This window comes from Neoarius graeffei, chromosome 12 (assembly GCF_027579695.1).
Source record: "Neoarius graeffei isolate fNeoGra1 chromosome 12, fNeoGra1.pri, whole genome shotgun sequence".
Lineage (NCBI taxonomy): Eukaryota > Metazoa > Chordata > Actinopteri > Siluriformes > Ariidae > Neoarius > Neoarius graeffei.
Window position 1 is genome coordinate 81,106,439 of NC_083580.1, and position 17,064 is coordinate 81,123,502.

General features: G+C 40.0%; 1 protein-coding gene across 2 annotated transcripts in view; it reads left to right on the top strand.

Moving 5' to 3' along the window:
- Positions 1-17,064, top strand: part of LOC132895710 (gamma-aminobutyric acid receptor subunit alpha-3-like) — a 176,020-nt gene that overhangs the window by 146,756 nt on the left and 12,200 nt on the right. For both annotated transcript variants that reach the window (XM_060936525.1, XM_060936526.1), the window contains exons 7-8: positions 5,747-5,899; positions 14,623-14,828. In XM_060936525.1, the coding sequence (XP_060792508.1) occupies positions 5,747-5,899; positions 14,623-14,828 (359 nt within the window). The remainder of the gene's footprint in view (positions 1-5,746; positions 5,900-14,622; positions 14,829-17,064) is intronic.

Consider the following 17,064-nt stretch of genomic DNA (forward strand, 5'->3'; position numbering starts at 1 on the left):
AAGAAACTATCAGCAGGGGTCAAGGGGGCTGCAAGCCCTTTGTGGGGTGCAGGAGCAGCGCCCCTGCCGGGGGTACAGGGGGCGAAGCCCCCTGAAGCTGTTGAGCTTTTAACATTTAAAGATGCTATAAAACACATTTTTTACATAGATTTAACATAGAAAAGCAACAGAATTTAACAATAACGTGTATCTATTTGATGCCATATTTTGTAATATATGACATAAGTGGCAAAAAAATTATTTATAAAAATTAGACGAAAATGTAGCTTTGAAGAATATACTTGCCTAAATATTCCACTGATTTTGTTATAATATAACAATCGTATCCATAGTTCATCTCATTTGTTTATTTTTTTGTTTCGAGTTAATGTCTATACTAGTCTAATATAAGCCACATTCATTTTTCAAAAATCATGAATATGAGCAGAAATCAATGATGCAGTAATATTAGATATAGACATATGTACAGCAAATATTGGAGATATTTGATTTAAACCTTTCTCTTTTTGAAAGGTTTCACTGCAGAGGAATGTAATGCTCTTTTCTGGGGTGCATTCTGTGATCTTTCCTCCAGTTTTCTCTGCTTTTGTTTCTCTGATCTTTCCTTCTGCTTTTTCTGATGTTCCTGCAGTGCTCTTTTGGAGAGTTTCTTGGCTACTCTGTTCGCATGAGCTTTTGTTTCAAGTTCTGTATTCACCACATTCATTAATCTCTTCTTGGATTCAACTTCCTCTCTGGCTAAGCGCAACTACGCTTTCCACGACATATTGAATTAAGTTCAACGCATTAGAAACAAAAGCATGAATGGAGTTAAAACACGTTTTCTAGCAAATGGGCGCAGCCATATTGTTTTCTCGTTCCATCGCGTACAGTCTCGCGGTATTTACATCAATTTAACTTCCGAGTGTTCCCGAATGTCAACGAGAACAAACAAAGCCAACGAAAACATCACTAAACAAGCAAACCAAATCAGAACGTATTCTGCTGGTCATTTTACTTAAACATATTTTTAACGGATATACAAGAGATTTTAAAAAAAAAACACTTTGGCTAGAAAAATAGTGGAATTCCGCTAAATAGCGGCTGTCTGGGATCCATGTTAAGTGTAAGCTGAGCGACGTATAAAAAAAGAGGGGGGTCCGGGGGTCCTCCCCCGGAAAATTTTGAAAATGTAGATGTTAAATGTTAAATTCTGAGTGATCCTGAATGCAAAATTTTATTTTTATGAAGTATAAATTATGAAATAAAAACTTATGAATTTCAATTCTTTGAAAAACCACTGTGAGTAGCCGGCAATGGAGCGTTTGTAGGCGGCAAAATCGCCGGTTGCCGGCAGTCATTGAGAGGACTGAATGTACAGTGGTGCTTAAAAGTTTGTGAACCCTTTAGAATTTTCTATATTTCTGCATAAAAATGACCTAAAACATCATCAGATTTTCACACAAATCCTAAAAGTAGATAAAGAGAACCCAGTTAAACAAATTAGACAAAAATATTATACTTGCTCATTTATTTATTGAGGGAAATGATCCAATATTACATATCTGTGAGTGGCAAAAGTATGTGAACCTTTGCTTTCAGTATCTGGTGTGACCCCCTTGTGCAGCAATAACTGCAACTAAACGTTTGCGGTAACTGTTGATCAGTCCTGCACACTGGCTTGGAGGAATTTTAGCCCGTTCCTCCATACAGAACAGCTTCAACTCTGGGATGTTGGTGGGTTTCCTCACATGAACTGCTCGCTTCAGGTCCTTCCACAACATTTCCATTGGATTAAGGTCAGGACTTTGACTTGGCCATTCCAAAACATTCACTTTATTCTTCTTTAACCATTCTTTGGTAGAATGACTTGTGTGCTTAGGGTCGTTGTCTTGCTGCATGACCCACCTTCTCTTGAGATTCAGTTCATGGACAGATGTCCCGACATTTTCCTTTAGAATTCGCTGGTACATGGGTGCAAGTATAAAATTTTCAAAAACCTGAAAAGTCTGACAAGGTCAGATGTGCATGGCGCAGCCACGCAGGGGGGGTTACAAAGGGGGGGTGAGCCCCCCTTAGGGCTCGAAAAAAAATTTAAATTACAAGTTAAAATGGTTGTCTCTCATGCAATCTCATGCAAACATTTATAATATTAATAGTTATATGATTTGTATCTCATCTCATCTCATTATCTGTAGCCGCTTTATCCTGTTCTACAGGGTCGCAGGCAAGCTGGAGCCTATCCCAGCTGACTACGGGCGAAAGGCGGGGTTCACCCTGGACAAGTCGCCAGGTCATCACAGGGCTGACACATAGACACAGACAACCATTCACACTCACATTCACACCTACGCTCAATTTAGAGTCACCAGTTAACCTAACCTGCATGTCTTTGGACTGTGGGGGAAACCGGAGCACCCGGAGGAAACCCACGCAGACACGGGGAGAACATGCAAACTCCACACAGAAAGGCCCTCGCCGGCCACGGGGCTCGAACCCGGACCTTCTTGCTGTGAGGCGACAGCGCTAACCACTACACCACCGTGCCGCCCTATGATTTGCATATTCACATCAAATGTTTAATACATTTCATCAATTCATCTGAAATAACAATATTTCAAGTACAAGGCTTGATATTTCAAAACATCTAGCAACTACTAATTTAAAATGTTGAAACAACCATGTTTAATCTGCTTTTGCTGTGATACCTTTTTTACAATATATACACTGGAATAGCTGTGTTGATTTGGTCGAACAACATGCTACATGCGCGAAACATATCACACGTATAACACCGTCATACGTCAGGACCGCTCGTCAGTGAGCGGCGTATAAATTGAATGAGGTTTGTGGCGAAGATGAGATGAAAAGATTTGTCTCGTGCAGAGACTGTACCGCGGTAACCCGGTAATATGCTGACAGTAGAGCCAATGATTTTCCGTTTCAGAATCTGGCTTTTTCCGTTTCAGACAATGAAATATTCCGTTTCACAATTTCAGTTCAAAATTGTTCTGTTTGGCTCCAATTTAGTTATTCTGGCTGGCATAATTTTACTTGGGTTTCAATGTATTGCATCTCTAGACACAAATGGTCCTTTGCATGAAGTCATTCATGAAAAAAAATATAATAAAACAATCACAATGACAGTAGGCTGATAAATTGCATTAATAAAAAAAATTTAAGTGGGATCACAGATTGAGACAACTCAAAATATTTTACTTGACATACTGATAACAGATAAATCAAGAAACTAGGATCACCGTTAACTAAAAACCAATCTCATATATAATATATGCAATATAATAGCATATATAATATCTCGGTATAATACTGAGAGGACTGATAAATTAATAGGGATAAATTAATATTCAGTAATACTTACTGAGCCTGTAATGACAATAATCATAACTGACTGTTTAAAAATATTACTCTATATCCATCTTTTTTAGTCCACCACAAACTCATGAAACAATGTTTCCTAACAAAACACAGAACGCACTCTCAAACAGACTAGAATAGTTTAACTTTGATTGTAATGACAGTCCTGAATATTCCTTGCAGATCAATCATTGCACGCTCTGAGAGTACCTAGAAACGCTGCTCAGTATTGCCATTATGATCGAGCATCATAAGTTGTTTAGTGTTGGTCTCCGTGAGACTGAATCTTCTGTCATTTAGAAGATGTTTATACATGGAAAAGGAGCGCTCAACATCCACACTCACCACTGGCAACCATATGGCATCCTTGGCCACCAGAGCATTCGTTTCTTTTAAGCGGTCGCCATTCTGGTTGTGATGCGGGGAGCGAATCTGTAAACAAGCAGCTCATTGGCTGGCTAGGTGTGCCCCAAGCTAATCACCGACAACGTTGCCTTGACCGGAAAGGCATGTCTGCTTGGGCGTTAGCGGCAGTTACACTTTGACACGCGAGCAATGTTTCACTATAAAAATTCCGTAATTTCCGTCCGTTTTCCGCGATCGCGGAAAATCATTGGCCCTATGAGAGTGAGACAGTGAGAGGGCCACCCCCCAAAAAAAAATCTTAACGGATTTACACGATTTGGAAAAATGACTTTTTCAGAACCGAAAAAAACAGAGCTTCTGGCACATGCCGGAAAACTTGCACCCATGCTGGTACAATTCAGAATTCATCGTTCCATCAGTGATGGCAAGCCGTCCTGGCCCAGATGCAGCAAAACAGGCCCAAACCATGATACTACCACCACCATGTTTCACAGATGGGATAAGGTTCTTATGCTGGAATGCAGTGTTTTCCTTTCTCCAAACATAACGTTTCTCATTTAAACCAAAAAGTTCTATTTTGGTCTCATCCATCCACAAAACATTTTTCCAATAGCCTTCTGGCTTGTCCACGTGATCTTTAGCAAACTGCAGACGAGCAGCAATGTTCTTTTTGGAGAGCAGTGGCTTTCTCCTTGCAACCCTGCCATGCACACCATTGTTGTTCAGTGTTCTCCTGATGGTGGACTCATGAACATTAACATTAGCCAATGTGAGAGAGGCCTTCAGTTGCTTAGAAGTTACCCTGGAGTCCTTTGTGACCTCGCCGACTTTTACATGCCTTGCTCTTGGAGTGATCTTTGTTGGTCGACCACTCCTGGGGAGGGTAACAATGGTCTTGAATTTCCTCCATTTGTACACAATCTGTCTGACTGTGGCTTGGTGGAGTCCAAACTCTTTAGAGATGGTTTTATAACCTTTTCCAGCCTGATGAGCATCAACAACGCTTTTTCTGAGGTCCTCAGAAATCTTCTTTGTTCGTGCCATGATACACTTCCACAAACATGTGTTGTGAAGATCAGACTTTGATAGATCCCTGTTCTTTAAATAAAACAGGGTGCCCACTCACACCTGATTGTCATCCCATTGATTGAAAACACCTGACTCTAATTTCACCTTCAAATTAACTGCTAATCCTAGAGGTTCACATACTTTTGCCACTCACAGATCTGTAATATTGGATCATTTTCCTCAATAAATAAATGAGCAAGTATAATATTTTTGTCTCATTTGTTTAACTGGGTTCTCTTTATCTACTTTTAGGACTTGTGTGAAAATCTGATGATGTTTTAGGTCATATTTATGCAGAAATATAGAAAATTCTAAAGGGTTCACAAACTTTCAAGCACCACTGTAAAACACCCTCGTTAATTTAACTAGCTATATTAAAAAAAATTAAAGTTACCTTGACCTTCTTTAGCTTTGATTAGTGACTTTTGGTGGCTGATATTTCATTTTTACTTGGGAGGCTGAAGTGTCATGTCAGCCATCCTGTATGATTCGGTAACTCCAGCATAAGAAAATATCTTCCTTAAAAAAAGAAAAGAAAATAGGAAAAAATTATAAAACAGACAAATTTGATGTCATATGAGATTTGCAATGAGTGTTTCGAAGATCAAAATCATAGTGTTTTTCCACTTTATTTTTCATTTACTCAGGTAAGAAGAGCGCATGTAGGCTATTTTTAGTTTCAGTAATACTTGAGTAAAGAATAATTCTTTCAGAATAATGCTTAAGTACTGTAAATGAATTTGAATTACTCGAGTATTTTCCTGCAAATTTGTTGTTACGTACAAGTTCATAGGCACTGTATTCCCTGTGGAAAATACTGCATCTGTATTAACTTTCATAAATAAGTCCTGAATATTTCAGCAAGTGAGTGTCGTCTGGATATGACATGAGCCTCATTAATAATGCATCACCTTCCTTTTTTCTCTCCTTTCCTCTCTTTTCATTTTTTCTACAGGAGAATATGTGGTGATGACAACTTATTTTCATCTGAAAAGGAAAATCGGATATTTTGTCATTCAGACGTATTTACCCTGCATCATGACAGTCATCCTTTCCCAGGTCTCGTTCTGGCTCAACCGGGAGTCGGTGCCGGCGCGTACCGTCTTCGGTGAGTCTTCCTTTTTCACCTCATTAACCTGAAATTTACTTGAAAACCAGTTAAGGTAGAGATAGCATCAATCCTATACCCAGTGTTAGTATCGGGTCGACACCAGCAAAAAAAAAAAAAAAAGGCGTCTCAGATATCTGAGAAAACATATCGGATATCAGATCCTGTAACAGATAGGAATTGGATTTGGAATAGAAATGTGCTTTAAAACTGGAAATGTTTACATAATTGTATTGTTACTACGCCAGAAAAAGAAAAACGATCAGTATCATGTTATAACGTGAAAAGTTATAGTGAGATGTTTTTCACGTGTTCCAACAGATATGTCCATCGTAATCCAACATAGAAACTTATCACATTATAATAAGAAACAATATACTAGATATCTTGTTATAACCTGATAAATTATTATTATTATAGTATAAAACTTTTCACATTAAAACAAGATTTATTTATCTTGTTAGGCTGTAACGTGAGACTCGTGTTTAAATGAGGAAACGGTGTGCGCAGAACAGATAATCTGAGGAATGTGGCTCATTTACACAATTTAATTAAGTTCTCCTTCCACCGGAGACCAACTTATCTCCTTGTAATATGAAACATTTCATGTTATTATAACAATATAAGTTTTCAGGTTTTAACATAACATTTCACGTTATAAAAAAATAAATAGTATATTATTGCAACAAGAAAAGTTTCTTGTTATAATGTGATCGGTTGGTATGTCATAATAACATGAAAATATCTTGTTAAAACATAAGTCGTCATTATAACAATAAACTTTTCACGTTATAACATGATATTGATGGGTTTTTCTTTTTCTGGAATGGCAGCAATACGCTTTCGTAACGTAAACAGACTCGCCTTTTTATTTGCAAAAGAAGTGATTTTTGTGTGAAAGAGTTTAACTGAAGCGCTTCAGTTTAACAAAAAAAAATTAAAGCTTAGTCATTTTTAAGAAAATAATATTGGATGGGTATCAGAATCATTTTGTTTCAGTCAGGTCAAATCAAGTCAACTTTATATATACTCACCGGCCACTTTATTAGGAACACCCATACATCCACCCGCTGTTCTGTTTTCTGCAGGCCTCTAATCAGCCGATCCCACGACAGCATAAAATCCCACAGATACAAATCAAGAGCTTCAGTTAATGTTCACAATGTTCAAACATCAGAACGGGAAAAATTGTGATCTCACAGTGAAGTGTGACTTTCTTTCTTTCACTGTGGTATGGGTGTTGGTTTGAGCCAGATGGACTGCTGGTTTGAGTATTTCAGAAACTGCTGATCTCCTTCCTGGGGTTTTCACACACAACAGTCTCTAGAGTTTACACAGAATGGGGCGAAAAACAAAAAACACTGAGTGAGTGATCGACAGTTCTGTGGGTGGAAACAAACGCCTTGTTGATAAGAGAGGGTCAGAGGGAAATGGACAGATTGGTTGGAGCTTTTTTGCCAGGAAGGATATAGTAACTCATAGAATCACTCTTTACAACCGTGGTGAGCAGAAAAGCATCTCAGCATGCAACAGCAGAAGAACACATTGGGTTCCACTCCTGCAGCCAAGAACAGGGATCTTAGAATCAACAACAAGTTCCTATTAAAGTGGCCAAGGAGTGTGTATTGCACTTTAACAACAGGCCTTGCTGACCAAAGCACTTTACAGAAATCATTAAATCACATGATAAAAGGCATAAAACCAACATACAACTCAGAAAACAGCACAGAATCAGGAAAATGGTTTAAAATTCATAGTGATTATTTGGCCATGCTTTATTCTGACACTGTTTCTAAACACACTGCATAAAATATTATCTTCACAAGGGAAATGTATCGCAGAATATAATAAATAAGATTATTAGCCCTATTTTTAGTCATTATCATTCTTAGAAAAGAAAGTGCTTTTGTGCTGTGTCTAAACAAAGCCAATTCTGATAAATAACAACTTTGCTGACAGCTGATCTCCAGAAGATGAGACTATATCCAACTCAGCCATGCTCTAAACATTTGAGAGGACACTTCAGGGTTTTTTTTTTTAAATTTTCTGTTCTACTTCCTTTCAATCTGTGACAAAATACCTTTGACAAATGAGCGCACTAGGGATGATATTAAAAAGTTCTGCTTGGAATGAAAGAAAGTTATTGCAAACCGCTGACTGGACAGCGTGTTGGTCTGGACAGTGATGGATCTCATCTTTGAACGTTTGCAGAGACCAGTGGACTGACCTATAATTACTGCAACTGCTATAGAGGCACCTAATTAATTACAGATTAGCTGGACCAAAACTTGGCGTGAGCTGATGTTTTAGAAAAAAGCGAGGCCGATGCTCTTCCTCAGGGGAAATATGGAGTACAGGAGATAAACCCACAAGCAGCAGGATATTGGCTCAGACTGGCAGGAGGGTTAAGCCAGCTGGAGTTAAGGAATTATTATTATTGAGCTTGAATCAACTTTGGTGTGCTGTTGTTGATGGATTTTTTTAAACCCCGAAGCAGGATGTAAAGGGAAGGTCCTTCTGCAAGTATTGCTCAGTTTCAATCATATTATCTTTTTCTCATAGCCAGTATATTTATAGCGGTGATGGAGGAAAAAATGTTCATTATTGGTCACCAAGTCCCAGGAGAAATATCGACAAATCTGAACTCAGCGCAGACATTGCTAAATTTAACATTCACAGACAATTACATATTTAATCTATACACACCGGTGAGAGTTTGGAAGCTTTCAGGAGTACAGGAGCCTTTAAAAAGCGTACTTTGGCAAAATAATGCTGTTGCACTTGAAAAAGAAAAAGCACTTCTTCCATTTCTGGTCAGGTAAATAAACAGCGGTCACATTCCTGATTTATTGCCCCTTTGCTGTTATAATAAGCTCCACTCTTCTGGGAAGGCTTTCCACTAGATTTTGGGGCGTGACTGTGGGGTTGAGTTCAGTCAGGTCTCTGTGCAGGACACTCGAGTTCTTTACTCCAACCTTCACACACCATGTCTTCATGGAGCACCTGTGCTTTGTGTACAGGAGCATCGGCATGCTGGAACGGGTTTGGGCCTCTGAGTTCCAGTGAAGGGAAACCGTAATCTCATCTCATCTCATTATCTGTAGCCACTTTATCCTGTCCTACAGGGTCGCAGGCAAGCTGGAGCCTATCCCAGCTGACTACGGGCGAAAGGCGGGGTTCACCCTGGACAAGTCGCCAGGTCATCACAGGGCTGACACATAGACGCAGACAACCATTCACACTCACATTCACACCTACGCTCAATTTAGAGTCACCAGTTAACCTAACCTGCATGTCTTTGGACTGTGGGGGAAACCGGAGCACCCGGAGGAAACCCACGCGGACACGGGGAGAACATGCAAACTCCACACAGAAAGGCCCTCGCTGGCCACGGGGCTCGAACCCGGACCTTCTTGCTGTGAGGCGACAGCGCTAACCACTACACCACCGTGCCGCCAGAAACCGTAATGTTTCAACAAATAGACATTCTTCCAAGTTTGTGCTAAGAGTCTGAGGAAGAACCACATATGGGTGTGATGATCAGGAGTCCACAAACTTTTAGCCATATAGTGTAGGTAGCCAGCCAACTTACCTGATGTAAAGTGTTTATTATCCAGTTTTATTGCTTCCATTCTGCTCACCATCTTCTTCAGGAATAAAATTCCAAAATATAGGCTATATCTTTATTTCTTCACTGACTTTTGTCGCATTACTACAGTGCCACACGTTGAAGGCAGTATGGATACAGGTCAGTTACTCCGCAATCTTTCGGTCATGAACATGGCAGCATGCTCATACAGTGACGTTACATGAAACAGATGGATAACACACACTAAGCTCATTTGTGCAGTGAGAACAGTCGTGTTTTTATTTCTGTTTTCTAAAGTCACAACTTCCTTTCCCTACAGACTTCCTCTGACCTCTCACTCTGCAAAAGCTGACCTTGTCATCAGTCCAGACACCCACACATAAGATGAGCTATTTTAGGTTTCAGTTTGCTCCATCTGGAGTTCCAGGCAAACATCTCTTCCTCAAGCGTTTATTTTTAATCTTAGCCGATCAAAACTTATTAAGCGAATTGGCAGACACTTCAGCAAGGCAACATCAACAAAGGCCAGTTATGTTATCTGGAATATCTTGACATAATTCAAGGGCATAATCACAATTAATTGGTATCAGCATACACTTAAATGTACACTTAATTAATTTTCTTTCAAACTGCTGGTGAAAGTTCTATTAGTCAAAATATATTTTGGAAGGCAAGTATCCAAAAATGGCATTTAGCAGACACTCTTATCCAGAGCAACGTACAACATACGTAGAGCAGTTGGGGGTTAGGTGCCTTGCTCAAGGGCACTTCAGCCATTCCTGCTGGTCCAGGGACTTGAACCAGCAACCTTTTGGTCCCAAAGTTGCTTCTCTAAACATTAAGCCATGGCATTCCACATAGCAGTCTAATATAGTGTATGGGATAGCATTCTCCTACATTACCTCTGATTTTTTTTTTTATGGTGTATATTTTTTTTTATGTTTGTCATTGGTGCTGCTGTGACAGTTTACAACAACAACAAAAAAATTTCACACGATGATGACTCAAACACTTGACAAGCTGAGCTGTCTATCTGACTGCATGACCGACTAAACCTTGTCAAAATGATGAATCACTTGTAAGACGCTGCGTCATGACATCACATTCCCAAGTCTAATACTTACAGATAAAATATTAATTGTCATGTGAGCAGCTGAAGTCCATCATCACATATTCCCAGATCTTCAGCTTTGCCCGAGCAAGCTGACAGCCAGTATAGATGATCTGCTCGCCTCCAGTCTGGAGATCCTAATGAGGTGCAGAGAACAAACTTATTAGTATTCTGCAGGAATTGCAGTACCAGTGTCTGCGGACGTGATGAAGCAGCGTGTCTGTCCGCTTCAGGCTGCAGGTCAGACTAGGAGAAGGCTCTGTGTTAAATAGAGTGTTCTTTAAACTGCCTGGAGGTCATCTACATCACAGCCCCCACACTATGCTTTGCTGAAAACTGAATCTCAGGGTTCTTGCTTCTGTATCTTGTGCAATATAATGATTTTTACATGATATTACACTGCCACAATGTCTAGTTTACTCTGATTATATTATTTTAGACATTTTGCATAGGAGCTTCGCAACTTAACATCGAAGTATACTGTATGAGTTATCACTCAAAAATACGGCAATATAATTTCTCCCAGATAAAAACAGAGATGATCCAATCGATATATTATATATTATTAGATTTGCACAGGTGTTTTGAACTCCTGGCACACCCTGGAAGCCCAGCCCCCTTCCTTTTACATGGCACATTTCACATGCTCTTGACTGGACTCACAGTTAATGGAGAATGTTTGGTTTGAATTCAGTAACGCGAAATAAAATCTGTCTTTGTATGTTTGACTTACCCAACATTAGACAAGTATATATTTATCAGTTACTATATTTGTTAGGGTTGCCACTTAAAAATTTAGTCTAAAAATGGTCAAACCCTGGCGACATGTCAAATCTAACACTTTACAAATAATGTTCATGGTGATGATAATTAGAAATAACCAAGTCTGTATCGTTGTGTTCAAATTACTCTTTTACTGTGCTTTAAATTAAAAGGCAAACATCATGTTCACAGTTTTAGTCCCTTGCTGCTGCTCCAAAAAACCCACTTGGAGATTGATATTTAATTAATCGTTCACGCCCTGGAAGGCTGCCAGCTTCTTGAATCCCCCCGTGATGGGCCTGACTGTGTATTTCATGCGGATAATCCTGTTTTAGAATTTCCATGACAGCCTGTGTATAACGTGTGATTTATGGTTTCAGAGTAACAATCCAAACAATTGTCCAGTGTCTTTGCTGACAAAAAAAGGCATCTCCAGTGACACTCCATCGCTAATGTCCCTCTGTTTTTCTCCTTCTTTGCCTGATGAAAAATTTAATTGTTGACCTGCTTTTTAACAATCACAGACAAAGCCTTATGCATTTTCTGTGACAGAAGATAGCGAACATCCATTCCCTGGAAGGCAGCACAATGTCTGTGTCATAGTCTTCTGCCATTGAGGCAGGTGGTAGCAGACCGAGTGGAATGATTTCTTATATCTGCTTTAATGGGCACTGATGCCAGACCATTCCGTCATTTCGCTCCTGATATTCCATTCTCAGAGCAGAAAGCTGCGGGTCACCACACAGTGACCTATGAAAAATTCTGATTTCCCAGTGTGATTTGATTTATCGTCTACCCCTTCTTTTATTATAACTCAGATATACACCGCCTCTACAGCCCCATAAAGGAGGTGTCTCGTTGACAGTAAAGCCAAGGCTTTCACTGTATACATTCAAAGAGCTTATAGCTGTAACATTCCAAGCTTTAACAGTCTGTTGCTATTTTCATCCACCAAAGACAATGTTTCTCGTGTGAATCTCAACCCAGACAAAATATACATAAAGATTTATGGTCTAAAAACCTTGTAATAGCCTCAGGGTGTTGAGCTCTTCCAAGGGAGCATTCACTTTTCTTCATTTTTTACATGTCCCAGACACTAACAAGGATGTATGTTTTTGCCCTTGGAGTTCATCTATGTTCAGATGTATTCTACCTCTTATCAGCAGCAGCACTGAACAGAACTGATGTCACCTGAATTCTTTGCTCGTTTTATTCCATGCCCTTAACAACTATAGAGCACTACTGTAAGACATCTGCTTGGGAATGACGCTCTTCCCAGTTCCTCCAACTTTTATACTGGGATCACAGGTGTCCTGACAGATGGTGAGAGACCGGCGTACTCCATGGCAGCACTGCCATTTTGTCAATACTGAGAATATTTCGCTCCAGTGGTCTATTCAGAATGGCAGTAGAGCAAATATCATGACACTGTAGGGTTCTGTGGTGCTCTACCGCCATGACAGAGTTATGATTTGTCATCTGAAATAAGTCAAACACTTAAGTAGGCTTGTACTGTGCAACAGTTTATATAATCAATTCTTGAATATGATTGGTCACAAGGTGTGCATTATTTTTGTATAAGAGCACGGCTCGGATGGGTTTATTTAAACGCTCATTCTAATGCGTTATTGTTTCTATAGTAACAGTTAATTCACAGGGATTTGTATGGAGGACACGCCACATAATCTAAAACTATAATCTCCACAGTCAGCACTTTGTAACAGTCACAGTGCTTTGAAAATGGAGTAGATAGGATGGAGGAGTTTACTCTTTCTGGGTTTCCGGTAAACTGATAAGCTTCATGTTGTTTTAGAGAAAGAGCGAGAGAGACTGTGAAGGAATGACTGTTTATCGCAGCTATAAGTGATGAAAACAAGAATTAACTTGTCTCATGGATGTTTCACAACATTAAATCGAACTATAAGTGTTAAAATTCTTAGTGTGTTGTTCATTAATAAATTAAACATTGTAATCATTGGCAAATCACTGTGGTGTAAGCAGAATAACACACTTCAGATTGTGCTGTTATACAAAAACAGTCCACTTTGTGGTGATAACAGTAACTCTGCTTTGAGTTGTGCTACATCACACCAGCCTAGTGTGGATTATTTAACAATTATTCACCGAAGCTGACGTGGATATCAGTGAATAATAACTGAGACGAAGTCGAGGCAGATAATTGTTTTAGTATAAATACACAGGTGATTTTTTTTAAATCATATTCAAAAGATAATTTATTTAAAATTTCCAAAGTAGTATGTAAATGTAATAAGTTTGCGGCGCAGACTTGTGTCACTTCTCTACACCGAGTCACATAAAATACTTTGTTTTGAAATCGATAAAATAAATCACAATTCCACCTTACCTTTGAATAGTTTTACACCAAACTTGATTGCATCTTTAGTGCTTTTAGGAACAGCGTTTTCTTTCATCATTTGTAATTCTTCCTCACTTACGGTGACGAAGTGATTGGCCGCCATTTTGCTGAGTCGCTCGAGATGATTATCGAGAAATAGTCTGAATTTTGGCGGCACGGTGGTGTAGTGGTTAGCGCTGTCGCCTCACAGCAAGAAGGTTCGAGCCCCGTGGCCGGCGAGGGTCTTTCTGTGTGGAGTTTGCATGTTCTCCCCGTGTCCGCGTGGGTTTCCTCCGGGTGCTCCGGTTTCCCCCACAGTCCAAAGACATGCAGGTTAGGTTAACTGGTGACTCTAAATTGAGCGTAGGTGTGAATGTGAGTGTGAATGGTTGTCTGTGTCTATGTGTCAGCCCTGTGATGACCTGGCGACTTGTCCAGGGTGAACCCCGCCTTTCGCCCGTAGTCAGCTGGGATAGGCTCCAGCTCGCCTGCGACCCTGTAGAACAGGATAAAGCGGCTACAGATAATGAGATGAGATGAGATAGTCTGAATTTCTCAACCAATCAGTGCATGGGATTTCCTGTAATCACCTCTGTATTTATACTAATTTTGTATCACACACAGTCTGGAGTGTGTTATTCTTTGCTTAATTGTCTCTACACTCGGTTATTCTGCCACAATATCAAGTGACATTTACACCAATTATATTATTTTACCCGAGTTGCCAAATTTTACACATTTTGCATTACAGTTTAACCTCAGAGTATGCTCGTATGCTTTATTACCCAAAATTACTTTTTCTCCCCAATAAAAACAGCAGATGTTAAACATGCCTACAACCAAGTGTCAGATTGAACACTTTACAAATAATGTTAATGGTGATGCACTTTCTCCCCCCCCTTCAGGAGTCACCACTGTTCTGACCATGACCACGCTAAGCATCAGCGCCAGAAACTCTCTACCCAAAGTGGCCTATGCTACAGCTATGGACTGGTTCATGGCCGTGTGTTACGCCTTCGTCTTCTCCGCCCTCATTGAGTTTGCCACCGTCAACTATTTCACCAAGCGCAGCTGGGCCTGGGATGGTCAGAAGGAGAGCCAGGAGATGAGGGTAAGCAGGAGTGTCATCACTCCCAATTTCTTAAACAGTGTTGCATCATACAGCAGAAAAATGCCTGCAATTTTCACAGGATTTTCCCCACACTGGCACATTATATGTTTGTTAGAGCTCTCAGGAAGCCTTTAGTTATATAATTATACTCCACAGGATGTGAATTATAACTCAGTAAATTTTAGACCAATTATATTTACAATTATTTTTGTATTAAAGATACAAATGCGGGTAATCTAACCCAAGACAAGTTTATTTATAAAGCACGTTTTGTACACAGAGGTAATTTAAAGTGCTTTACATCAGAGAAAAGATAATAAAATTAATTAAAAAAGAGAACCACATTGAATAATAAATTAAAATAAGATTAATTAAAAGTTTAGTGTTGAAAAAATGAAGTGCAAGTCTCAGTTGTGTAGGCACAAAAATAGGAATTCTTTAAACATGGATTTATAACTGGCTACATTAAAAGACTATTTAAAGATCTTCAGGGAGTTGGTTCCAGTTGTTTGTTTGTAACATAAAAGCTCAACGCCACATCACCTTGTTTCGTTTTTTGTTCTACTAGCAAGCCTGTACCCATGGACCTAAGAGCCGGAGTAGGTTTATATTCTTTAAGCATTTCAGAAACGTATTGTGGCCCTTTAGTGATTTATCGACTAAGAGCAGTACCTTAAAATCTATTCTGTAGCTAACTGGGTGCCAGGAGTAAAGATTTTAGCCCTGGAGTGATGTCCTCTGTTCTCTTTGTCCTGGTTAAGACTCTTGCCCCAGTATTGTGAATGAGCTGTAAGTGTTTTAGAGGGAGTTAAAAGCCTGTTACACAGGTCTAATCTGCTGGAGTTAAAAGTATGGATGAGTTTCTCTGTAGCCCCTTTCACACAGAGATCCCACATTATTACCATTAAGAAGCTGCGCCCCCCCAAAAAAAAAAAATGCTGGCTTTGGTTGTTTACACTGAACCAAATGCTAGTGTGTGTTTTTACACAGTGTGCCGGTGTTCCAGAACCAGACATGTGACGTGTAACGCAATGGCATGTCAGCGTCTAGGGTGACGTATAACGTACTGCAAACGTGTCGTAAATACGAATTCCCTGAATGTTTCAAAACAATAACGGCGGGTGAACTGAGTGTCGAGGTGCTTTTGCTGGCCGTGCAAATTTATACCACTCTGCAAAAATGCAAGCAAAGTTGCTGAGATTAGATTAGATTAGATTAGATTAGATAGAAGTTTATTGATCCCTTTGGGCGGGTTCCCTCAGGGAAATTAAAATTCCAGTAGCATGGTGATTGTGTGATCAGAAATATGTTGGAGAAGAAATTGGAGAGAAGTGAAGAAGAAACCTTTATTTGTCATATGCACACTTCAAGCACAGTGAAATTCATCCTCTGCATTTAACCCATCTGAAGCAGTGAACACACACACACACTCAGAGCAGTGGGCAGCCACACTACAGCACCCGGGGAGCAGTGAGGGGTTCGGTACCTTGCTCAAGGGCACCTCAGCCCACGGCCGCTCCACGCCAATCTAACCGCGTGTCTTTGGACTGTGGGGAAACCGGAGCACACAGACACAGGGAGAACATGCAAACTCCACACAGAAAGGCCCTCGCCAGCTGCTGGGTTCGAACCCAGAACCTTCTTGCTGTGAGGCAACCGTGCTAACCACTACACCACCGTTCAGCCCTGGAAAGAGATTGAGGCAGAAAGACATGCAGACTTTCGGTGCTGTAGACAGAAATGTTTGAATTCATGCTGGTCTCAGAAAGAAGAGTGTCAGTGTTGGTCACACCCCAAAGGCATACCCCTGTCCCACCATGCCGGCTGTCCCTTTTACACAGACATCGGTTCTAGCTCTGTTGCTACCAATCATTTCAGCTTAGAGCTGGAACAAATTGATGCCCCGTTCCGTATTCGGACCTTTTACACAGAATGTCGAGGAGGAAAACAGGCACGGCATCCCGCCTTGAACAGGCTGTGTTAAAGACGCTTATGTCTTGCTCGGACCGTAAATCTGTTGACTATGTTTTTGAAATGACAGAAGGCTGATTTAGTGATGGATTTGATATTGCAAGTGAAGGTGAGATCTGAATCTATTAGAATTGTTATTAGAATTAATTCATATTTTTCAGAATTAATAAAAGTGTCCCAAGAGCTGAGCCCTGAGGCATTCTGCACGTCATAGACCTCATATCAGTAACTCCAGCCGTCTGAAAGATTTTAGGACCGTCCCAGA